The sequence below is a fragment of the Psammomys obesus genome, unplaced genomic scaffold, assembly GCF_907164565.1.
Source record: "Psammomys obesus unplaced genomic scaffold, mPsaObe1.curated_primary_1811, whole genome shotgun sequence".
Classification (NCBI taxonomy): Eukaryota; Metazoa; Chordata; class Mammalia; order Rodentia; family Muridae; genus Psammomys; species Psammomys obesus.
In genome coordinates, this window is record NW_026585504.1 from 66,745,894 (window position 1) to 66,757,528 (window position 11,635).

The 11,635-nt window shown below is 50.5% G+C and overlaps 1 protein-coding gene across 1 annotated transcript in view; it reads right to left on the bottom strand.

Moving 5' to 3' along the window:
• The window catches only part of Lct (lactase), a 47,083-nt gene that overhangs the window by 4,334 nt on the left and 31,114 nt on the right, over positions 1–11,635 (bottom strand). The window contains exons 10-14 of the mRNA XM_055602215.1: positions 7,529–7,819; positions 6,706–6,904; positions 5,697–5,899; positions 3,588–3,697; positions 1,180–1,314 (exon numbers count right to left, since the gene is read on the bottom strand). Coding sequence (XP_055458190.1) covers positions 1,180–1,314; positions 3,588–3,697; positions 5,697–5,899; positions 6,706–6,904; positions 7,529–7,819 — 938 coding nt within the window. The remainder of the gene's footprint in view (positions 1–1,179; positions 1,315–3,587; positions 3,698–5,696; positions 5,900–6,705; positions 6,905–7,528; positions 7,820–11,635) is intronic.

Sequence of the window (11,635 nt, forward strand, 5' to 3'; positions counted from 1 at the left end):
CTTAGAATAAGTATCACAATGCAATGTCCAGATTGAAACCAGAGAGTGGGGAAGAGAAGCAGGAGGAGAGGTCTTGGAATGAAGTGGAAAATGAACCAGACCTAAGATTTCACAAAAAGCAAGTATAATGGGTGGATCTAAATGTTAGGGAACTATGAGGGCTTGGAGATTTAGGATGGAGTAAGTATTGCCCAGCATTGTCTTCAAGGTTATCTAAATAAAGCATAGTCTCTGTGTGGTGATTTGGTTATACAGCTGTTTAGGATTAACAGCAGCTTTACTAAAAGATATATTAGTAGCAAATATTGATGCCAAATACAACAGAACTTCGAGGCTCCAGGGATGTAAGCAGAGGTGATCAACTCTGGTTCCAGGTAGAGGTGGAGCACGGAAGGCTGATTTGTGAAGAAAGCCAGAAAGATGCTTGGTGTGGAAAAGAGGGGCTGGAGAGAGATCTCTGTGAAGTTCCTGCCTTGTAAGCATGAGGCCATGTTAAAAGAAAAAAGGGGGCAGGGCATGGTAGTGCTTGTTTATAATCCTGGTGTTGGGGAGGTGAGGAGAGATAGGCCCCGCACATACATGAACACTCACATATACAAAAGGTACAGTAACTCTTGCTACTATAAATTAATTGCAACTAAGGATAAGAATTATAAATAACAACAGTAGTAATAGTAATAATAACAATAACATGGATCAGTCCCCTTCACGTCACTTCTGAAATCACCCATGCAAGAACTTTCCTTTATTTTTTCCTCTCCCTCTCTCCCTCCCTCGCTCTCTTTCTCTGAGTAGTTCTGCCTGTCCAAGAACTCACTCTGTAGACCAGACTGGCTTCAAACTCAGAAAGATCCCCCTGCCTCTACCTAGGTACTGGGATTAAAGGTGTGTGCCACCACCACCAGGCTCATGCAAGAATGTCTTACTCTAGCTTCCCGTTGTTTCCTCGGCGAACTCGTGTTTATATAATACACACGTAATACTTTGGCCTTGTCTTGGAGAAAGAAGCCAAGGACGCATTAGGGAAGCAGCTGGGAAATGCGGTGCTGTATGGCTAGGACTCTGCAGCCACTGAGCACACCTGGTGTGCACACCGTCAGATAGGTTCTGGCCCAGACAAGTCCTGAGTACAAGGGCGAGAGGCCCTTTCTCCCTCCGGTGCCTTGTGGGCTGTCTTACCTGTCCGCATCAAAGGAAGTGATGGCAGTGGCGTAGTTGAGGTTGTAGGCCAGGACAGTAGTGTAGTGATTGAACCCAAAGAAGTCAAAGGTGCCATTGATCCTCCTCTTCTCACTCTCTGTAAACTCAGGGAGCCTAGAAAGAGGGAGCCATTAGGGGAAGGAGCTTCAGGAAGAATCACACTTTGTGGAGAGAATGTCTGGAGAAGGTAGGGAGACTCCAAGCACTTGGCTGTGTCTGGAGCAGTTCCCTGGAAAGAGAAGCCCTTCTATCTGCTGTTGCATCCCTCCTCCCCAAAGAGCTGTTCTGCCCATTGGCTGTCCCCCCACCTCCACCCCGTTTCCTTCAGACATTTCAATTCCTACCATTCATGACAGATTTAAAGACCAAGCGTGCGCCTGAGGTAATTTCCTTTAGACTACTCCCTTATGCTCTTGTGTTTAGTCTTCCGTCATTGGTGTCCTCCCAGCCCTATGTGAGACCCTGTGCTCTCGCTAGGCTTGCTTTCGGGTGCCCTCTGGCTGCTGTCTTTACTGACAGGAGAGCTTTGAGAACTCAGTGTTGGATGTGTGGACTTTTTCTCTGCTGATTAGCTCACTGAACTTGTGTTCTTGACCCTTGCTTCTGTCTCTGGAATCCGTAATTCTTCTCAGCTGGTGGCCTCAAGGCCAAGGCTGTCTGGATCTCCTCAACATGGCCCTGGCCCTGCAGCAGGTTCAGTCTCTCAGATCTGTGCTATATGTTGTCACCTCGTGCTTTCTCTGCAACCCTCACCCTGAGACATGGTGACTTCTACTCCCCCAAGTCCTTGTCACTAAGAAAGTCCAGCTCAGCTGGGCATGTGATTCCAGCACTCTGGAAGACAGAGGCAGGTGGGTCTCTATGAGTTCAAGGCCAGCCTAGTCTAACAGCCAAGGCTACACAGAGAAACCCTGTCCCGAAGAACAAAAACAAACAAAAACCCAGGGTCTACATGGTTTCCTGGGGTCTACACAGCCTCTCAGGTCTCTTTGGAGTTTTCTTTCTCCTGAAGAAACTGAGGAATAGAATCCCATGCCATCGTGTCCATCATCCCAGCTGCTCTGTCAGCAACTGGAGCATCCAGACTCTGCCTACTTGGTTCTTATCCAGACGTACACTAGCTGCTCAACAGAGCTGTGTGAATGGAGCAGAGTGCCCACTTGCAGAAGAGCGCATCAGACACCAGCACAGCCTTTCCCATCAGGACACCTGAACAGGCCAGGTGTGTGCTGCAAAGCCAGAACCAGAAGTTTAAATATTCCAAGATGGGCGGGCAAGATGGAGGATTTGAGGGAAAAGTCTCAAAGGCTGTTAGAAATGAATACCTGCTGGATTCCTTTCCTCCTCCGCTGGTCACATGAGCTAGTGTAGCACTTGTGAGTCTATCCGGATAAAGCCAGGGACCATCTTTCTGTGTGTTTCCACTTGGCATACCTCCAGTGCCAACTGGCTGAGTCTTATGCTGGCTGTTGGTTCCAGAGGAAGGCAGTCTTGCTTTGGACATCACTCGTGTGGGCGAGCACTCTTGCCCTGGCCTTTATTACTCATCTTTAGTAAGGGAAGTGTCAATGGAGGCCATCAATGAAAACTGTGCCTGACCAGAAGTGAGTGGAGCCAGCAAGCAGGGGCACTGCCATCTGCTGGCTAGTGGCAAAAGGCAGGGGCCTCACCCTCCAAGCAATCACTCTCACGGTGATAAACTAGAGCAGGGGCGCTGGGGAATTTGCCCCTGGAGTGAGGCAATGGGGTTGCTTAGAAGTAGGCACTCTTGGGACAGATTGCATGCAGTCCCAGAGAACAGTAGTAATAACTGCAACTGTTTTGTCAGGCGCATCTTCCATGTCAGGCTCTCCTCTGAATTTTGTTTTTTAATTTAAAATTTTTGTTTTTCATACAAAATGTTTTGATTATGTTTCTCCCTCCTCCAACTCTACCCAGGCTCTCCCCACCTTCCTACTTGCTCAACTTTGTTGTTTTTTTTCTTTCTTTCAAAAACAAAAATAAAAACAAACAAAAAACAATCAGACAAAAAAACAAAACCAAACAACTAAAACCTACCCATAGATCAGTGACTCCATTCTCATCAGGAAAGCTTGCAGCAGATGGGAACCAGCAGAGACCAAGTGCAGGGCAGGCCAGACCATGGCGCCCTCCCTAAAGGTCTCCACCACACCCCTCCCTCCCCTCGAGCGTCCCCAAAGGAGAGGAGGTGGGAAGATTGTAAGAGTCAGAGGTGATGGATGGCTCCACGGAAACAGTGTCTTCCAGACACAGCCGGCTGAGCCGAGTTTCACACACGCCATCACCTGCTATCTTCTTAGCAAAGAGAGGGCCCAAGGCATGGCGCCCTGCCTGGCACACGCCACACTCTGTGACACAGCACTTACCTGGACTTGTTGAGGCCAGCCGCCAGGCTCCTCTCAAGGACCCGTGTCTTCATCACCTCTGGATAATCTCCATTTTTGAAGATGGGGTGTGCAAACCAGCCTCCCATAAACTGTGGGGAGGGGAAGTGGAAAGTCTGTGGACACTGACTTGGGAGAGAGGCCTCTCACCTTTGACAGGCACTGCCAGGCCTCGGAGAGTCATTCCCTCCTGTCAGGGGTCCTCATGAACATGGGTGCTCCGTGTGGGCATCTGTCTACTGTAGAATCGACTTCCAGGAAGGGTGCATGCCCTTTGCTTTGAAAATTAGAAAATCAGGGACACTAAAGAGTGTCTCAGAAATTAAGAAATTCTGGCACCCAGAGGTGATGGGTTCAGCCTGTGTCTGTTACCTGCTGTAGTGGAAGCAGAGAGTAGAGAAAATTAGCCTCAGGCCAGCGTTCCAGCTAGTGAGGTGTACATATAAGCAAGGTCTCACGGCAACACAGGCCGGCCTTAACCTCGCTGTAGAGGCTAGGGGAGCCTACACCCCCAGCCCTCCTGCTTCAGGCTTCATGTATGCCGAGCAAGCACTTAGCAGGGTGAGTTCCCCCAGCCCTGTACTAACGACTTTTTAAACTGTCATTAGTGATAGCAGTAGCATGTTGGAGTTGGTCTGATCATTGTTACTGACCCTGATGATCTGGTTATACCTATCTTTGTTCTGTAAACCTACCTAGGACATACCTGATTGGTTGATTCATCAGCCTATACCTGGGCAGGGCAGAATGGGGTAGGCATGGCAAGGTTCCCAGGTGGGGAGAATCAAAGGAAAGAGATGGACAGGAAGAAGGAAGATGCCAGGATGGCTTAGCCTGGAGAAGAAACCACATGGGGCTGGGAGGAAGGATTCCAATAATGGCATGAGGAGGTACAGATGAAGAATAAAAAAGCAAGTATTTATAAGAGTATAGCTGGAAGATAGGATGGTTGAGGAGGATGGCATTGGATGGGGGCTGGGAGATGGTGAGGTGATTCGGACAGCGTGGGTAGGAATATCTGCCCGGCTCAGGGTAAATAAGGCAACTAGGAAATCTAGCAGGTGCGGTGTCATTGTTTGTGAGAGAGGGCTAGGTAATGCCGCTGTGATAATCTCAGGCCTAATAATAATAGCCATTATACAGCCCAATGTTCATTTTTTATTAATTACTGCAACAGCTGTGTATGTGTGCCTCTGTCTCTGTGTGTGTGTGTGTGTACGCACGCGCGCACGCGCTCCCACCCAAGAGCACATGTGCATGGGGTGGGGTGGTGCCATAATACACGTGTAAATCAAAAGACAACACGGTGGAGTCTACTCTTCCACCTCTATGTGGGTTCCGAGGATAGAACCTTTGCTCACTGAGCCATCTTGCCAACCTACAGAGAACTTTTAAGACTTAAAACTCAGTTCCTCTGGAGATAGCAAGTGCTCTTCTCTCAGCCAGGAACTGAGTTTGGTTCCCAGCACCCGGCTAGGTGGCTCACAAACATTCCTGGATCTCTGATGCCCTTTTCTGGATCCACAGTCTCTTTCCCTCACATGCACACACACAGACAGACACACATGCAAACACATAAAATAAATAAATCTTTAAAAAACCCTCAGTCTCATAAATCCAGCCCTGCTGTCACAGCAAACCTCTTAGTGAGTGGAAACATGTAGTTCACAGACGGAAAAACCTGAAGACACTGGAAGTGGTGCATGCCTGTAGTCCCAGCACGTAGAGGCAGAGGCAGGCAGATCTCTGTGAGTTCCAGGCCAGCCTGGACTACAGAGTGAGTTCCAGGACAGCCAGGGCTACACAGAGAAACCTTGTCAAAAAAAATAAAAACATAGAGAGTAAGAAGGCAGAAGGATGGCTACAGAGACACACAGGAAGTAGAAGGGAGAAGGGAGGGACTTTCAGTCTGAGGAATTCTTGAGACAGTGTGGGGATGGAATATTCTTTCTTTTGGGATGTCGCTGGGTAGGAAGGTCAGCTGAGTGCTTTCTCCGCCTCTCTGAGCTAGCAGGCTTTCACCCCAGCATCTGGCTCCTGGGTCTTTCTTGGTAAAGTGGAAGGACTGGGATTTTCTTGAGAACAACAGACCTGCACATATCTCCTGGCAGCCTCCACATCCTCCTGTTTGGAGGGGTCCCTGGGCTCAGCCCAGTCACTGCTGATGGTGATGGAGATCACACCTCCCTGGCTGCGGCGGTACTTGTCGTTGTAGAGGTGCCAGGCCTCGGCATGAGCCTTTATTAGGTTGTGGCCAGCAATGTATGGAGCCGTGCCAGGCCTGAAGGAGATCCCTGGAAACACATGGGGTGTCAGTGGAAAACTTCATCCTCTCTGTGCATGGAAGGAGGGGTTTGTCACTAAGAAGACTGGCATTCCGATTCCTTCTGCTGGACAGCAGAGAGTAAGTCAGCCTTCTAGCGTCTTTCAGGGAGAACAGGCAGCAAAGAGAACTCATCAGAAGTGCATGGAGCTGTTTGTGGGCAGTAGCCAGCAGCACTCTGGCCGAGAGAAGGTGCTTGATCTGTGCTGGCTTATGTCCCCCTTCTGTAGGGGATGTCTACTGTGATGTCTGCTCAGAAGCTGACATCCTAGAACTCTAGAAGGTCACCATGAAGCCAGTCGGGACTGGAGGACACACCCAAGGCAGCAGTGACACACTCCATGAGCACAAGTGCTCAAACCCAAGAGCCACGGAAGATGCATTCATCGGTAACCTGAGAAATGCCTCCCCATCCCATTTCAAGTTTAAAAAATAAATATGTGTAGATTCACCTGTGTGAGTGTAGGAGGCCAGGGATGGCCTTAGGTGTCCTCATAGGAAGACAGGGTCTCTTGTGGCTACACTAACCGGCGGGCCCAGGGAGCATCTGACTTCACTACACCTGTTTGTTTGTTTGTTTGTTGTCTGTTTGTTTGCATGAGTTCTGGGCAGAGAACTCAGACCCCCATGGCAAGCGCTTTATCAACTGACCATCTCCCCAGGTCCATGGAAGAAGAGTTCCGACACAGTGGCCTGGCCGTGATCCTCATGCCACACGCCTTCAGGTCTTCAAGATGCTAAGAATGTTAAGAAGCTAAGAGCTGGCCTCGGCCTTACCTGGAGCAGACACCCCGGTGCCGTAGCCGTGGGCAGCAATGACGAAGGGCTCATTCAGTGTGATCCAGAACTTCACCTTGTCCCCCAGCCTCCGGAAGAGCACGTCCGCGTACTCCTTAAACAGCTGCACGATTGCCTCATTCTCCCAGCCTCCCGTGTCCTGCAGGGCCTGGGGCAGGTCCCAGTGATACATGGTCACCTAGACGGAAGCGGATATTTCCTCAGGAAGCTGGCGACATGAGACCTGCAGGCACGATGTCTGCAAGGGACACTGATGCAGAAGGCCTCACGGCGTTCTGAGAGGGGAGCGTTTCACTCTGCAGTTCTGTGCCATGTCAATGATGGACAAATCAAAACCAAGTTGAAAAACCATTGTGGTGCTGGGAAGACAGCTGAGCAGTTAAAGGCGCTGCCATCAAACCCAATGACCTGGGCTCAATCACACACACACAGATACACACCACATCTTTTGGGATTTGAGAATAGAGTACTTGCCTAGCATGTGTGAAGCCCTGGGCACCATTACCCACATATATGGCATGCTGGTGCATGCCTGTAAGCCTAACTCTCATCAGTTGGAGGCAGAAAGATCAGAAGTTCAAAGACAACTTCAGCTATATAAGGACTTGGAGGCCTGCTGGGCTATATGGGACCTTGTCCCAAACATAAGTAAATGAATAAGACCCTACCTGAAAAATAAGTAAAGGGGTATAAGAAGCAGTACCTTTAAATATATTAAATAAATAAAATAAAAGCCCAGCATTTTGTTAGTGTAATAAGTGGGCTCCTTTTGAGCCACTGCCTGCAGAGACCGCATCCTCACCTGTGGTATGATGCCAGCAGCCAGCAGCGCGTCTATGAACCGGACATAGTAGTTGAGGCCTGCTTCATTGATGAACTTGGTGGTTCCGTCCGGGAGGATTCTAGGCCAGGAGATGGAGAAGCGATAGTGGGACACACCCAGGCTCTGAAGGGCCACCACGTCCTCAGCAATCTTGTGGTAACTGTCGCATGCCACATCTCCATTGTCATCATTCCCAATCCTCAGCGGCGTGTGGGAAAATGTGTCCCAGATACTGAGTCCTTTGCCGTCTGCTCTCCATGCACCTTCAACCTCAAGATGACGAGAGGCAGTCTAAGTCATCTAAAACACAGAGCCTCTTCTGCACTGCCTTGGGGAGCCTCCTCCGACACCCCGCCTCCATTTACTAGAACTGCACCGCACACATGGCGTCGGCACACTGCGCTGGCTTCCCAAATGACCATGCAGTGAGGCATGCACCCCCACACACAGCCTAGGCTGGCTTTAAACTCCATGTCCATGAAGGAACCAAGTGCTCCACTGAGGCCCACCCACAGCTCTAAAGCTGTGTTCATTCTCGTTTTCCAGTTAATGCTGGCAGTGGGTCTGGCATCTGGAGGTACCACTAAAGGCCCTGCGCCAGCAGTGCCACATCCCACCACCTCCAACTCCAGCCAAGCAAATCACAAGGATAGATACTGGTGTGGAGAAAGCATCTGGAGCCCAGAGACACACGGCCATTCTAGAGCTTCCTCCCCCCAACTCCCTTGCAATCAGCCACTGAACTCCTCTCTGTGGTGTTCTGTGCGTAGATAGGTACATCCTCTGTATTTTACTTTAAAACATTTCAACAAGTATGGTGTGGATGGCCACGGCTGAGATGGAGCTGCACGTCCGGCCCTGGCTGGGAGAGGGGCGGAGTGGAGCCAGCAGGAGCCCCGTCATGGGCGTGGAGTGTGGAGGAGGCTGAAACCAAAGGGCCGAGGTGAACATGTAAGAAGCTAGATTTACGTAGAGAGATTTATACAGGTGGCTCTTCACTGGAGAAAGGAGACACAAATACGGAAACTGAAGGGGCTAGCATTAACCCTAGATTGTTACTGGCTGTAAATAGACACAGTGCGAGGTTGGTGGCTAGGGTGGAAGAGGCGTGGCCCGGAGAGCATGAGGCCCTGGGCTCTATCCCCAGCACTTCAATGCTGGGAGTTTTGGTGCATACTGGTAACCCCAGTTCTTGGAAGGTAGAGGCAAGAGGATGAGAAGGTCAAGGTCATCCCGGCTACAGAGTGAGCCTGGAGCCAGCCTGGCACACCTGAGAGCCCGGGTCATAGATAATTAATAGATGTGACTAGTAGATCAACGTGAAGTGAGACGGTTGAAAGGCTGGCCAGACAATCATACGTGTGGGGATCCTCAGCTCTTGCAGCTCTGGTTGCTGAGAGGACCTACAAGCTGTGGCCCTCCGGCAGCACGGCGGACATCAGTGTCCACGCTGTGTGCTGCCGGAGGGCCAGCTGGGGCTCTCGAGAGAAATGGCCACCGAGCAGCTGCAGAGGAAAAGGCACTAGAGGAACCTGGGTGCCGGCGAGGACTAGAAGGGGACTGGGGTGTGGCTTCACCGCTAGCGGCCTGCCTAGGTTATCCCACCCCCAGCACCTCAGAAACCAGGCACAGGCGTGCATGCTTGGAACCCCAGCATCTCAGGGCAAGGAGGCAGAAGAATTCAAGAATTATGAGGTACTCAGAAAGTTCAAGGCTAGTCTGGAATATATGAGGCCCTATTTCCAAAAATCAGGAAAAAGAGAAGGAGAACCAGGGAAGGGGAGAGATGAGGAAGGAAGGAGAGGGGGAGAGGGCATGGGGCACATGGTCTAGAGAAACACGCATGGAGCTAGAACGAGGTCAAGACGTGTTCAAACCCTGAAAATCTCAATCTTTTTTTCTTTTTTTTTTTTTTTTTTTTTTTTCTTTTTTTGAGACAGGTTTTCTCTGTGTAGCCCTGGCTGTCCTGGAACTCACTCTGTACACCAGGCTGGCCTCGAAGTCATAGAGACCCAGCTGTCTCCCAAGGGCTGGGATTAAAGATGTGCTCCACCACTGCCAACTCAAAAAAAAAAAAAAAATCTCAATTTTGAGACCAGCAGGAGTAGGGTCAGTCCCTCCCTGTTCTGGGCCTGCACACCCCACCCCCACCCCACCACGCAGCCCTGAGACCACCACACTGGAAATGCTTGAGGTAGTCACATGGCCCAGCACCTGGAATTCCTCTCCATGCAAATAAAGCACCCAGAGTGTCTCAGCCCCAGACAATAACGTACGCTCACCCTGAAAACCCTAACCCACTTCTCCAGGGTTCACACAGCCCTGGTTCCGCCCTAGCAGAGTGCACAAGCTGCCTCACTGAACACCATCTAGGAGAGCTGTAATGCTAAAATCGTGGATGAAGGCCCCTCCTTCTCTCACCCCCAGGCCTCTCCACCACGCTCCTAGCCAGACTGGGATCCTGCAGACCCACCTGGCTCATCCTTGCCAACCCAGTGTGCTGCAGTGTCTGGACACCCCATGGGAAGAAGGGGAGCACAGGACCACAAAAGGAGAGAGGGGCCAGGCTTGGTGGCACACACTTTAATCCCAGCACAGCACTTGGGAGGGAGAGGCAGGAGGATGTTTGTGAGTTTGAGGCCAGCCTGGTCTACAGAGTGAGTTCCAGGACATCCAAGGCTACACAGAGAAACCTTGTCTTGAAAAAAAAAAAAAACAAAAAGGGAGAGAGGGAGAAAGGCAGGAAATGCATTAAACAAAAAGTGCTGACCACACCAGGCATGGTGGCACATGCCTCTGATCCCAGCCCTCGGGAGGCAGGGGCAGGTGATCTCTGTGAGTTCAAGACCAGAACTTTGTAGACCAGCCTGGTCTATAAAGCGAATCCAAGACAGCCAAGGCTACAGAGAAACCGTGCCTCAAAAAACAAACAAAAAAGCTGATCGGACCCAAGTTGAGGAATTCTGCTACAGAGGACTAATGCTGCTTGCCTGAGACATACAGGACAGAGTCTCTGGAGTCCAGCCATTTGCCCCTAGTGAGCCTTTAGTGAGAGGCCTTGGCCAGAGCACCGGACAGGACAGAGACCTGGGGTTTCCTTGAGTTGGTCAAATAGAACAAGTGCCTACTTGGTTCATGCTTACCTAATAAACGTCGACTGAGGCAGAACTGTGTCTGAGACTTTGTCATGTGGTGGGTGGCACTGGAGGTTAGCGGACCCAACGAGAGACCATCTAAAGAAAGCCCAAACAAGCTGGTCCTTCTGTAAGTGGCCCTGGTCATGGTATTTTGTCACGGTAACAAAAAGTGACTAATACAGAGGCAGATGATGGGGGACACGGACCCGCGGGGAGATCCCTGTCACGTAACTTGTTACTGCTTTTCTGTAACGTCCTGGCGATCAAGCCCAGAGCCTCGTGAGCATTCCTGTACTGGGACACACTTGTCCGTTCACTTTTACCTCTCACTTTTCTGTATGAGCCTCCTTCGGCATGAACACAGTAAGAGTCTGATATGAGGCCATCGGAGAAAGCCCAGACCCAGTTGGAGCCAATGCAGGCAAGCTGACTGCTTAGATGAGCTGGGTAAGGGCTGGAGGCCTCCAGTGAGATTATCGTTTTGCATGCCTTTTCCTGAACGTTCTGTTGTGGCTCAGCCTGCTCCATCTGGCCTTCAAATGTCCATCTCAGCCCCTGACAAGATCTACAGACACCGAGTAGACACATATCTAGCCAATCTGTAAAGAAGTTTCTAAAGAATGAACTAAAGCAGAAAAGATCATCCTGTGAGGGGCACCGCTCAGTGGCTGGAGTCCTGAGCTGAGGAAGGCGGAGGCAAGCTCCTGTATCCCTCTCTCTCTGACCCCCCAAGCCTGCAGTCCTGACTGCCCATCAGTAAACTGGGAACTAAAAGTAAGCCCTTCCTTCCCTAAGTTGCTTCTGTCAGGTATTTTTATCACAGCAGCAAGACAAGTAACAAGACAGCCCTTACCCAACGGACCGAACTGAATTTGAGGGTGTGACACCCCCGGATCTCTTAGACACACACACACACACACACACACACACACACACACACACACACACA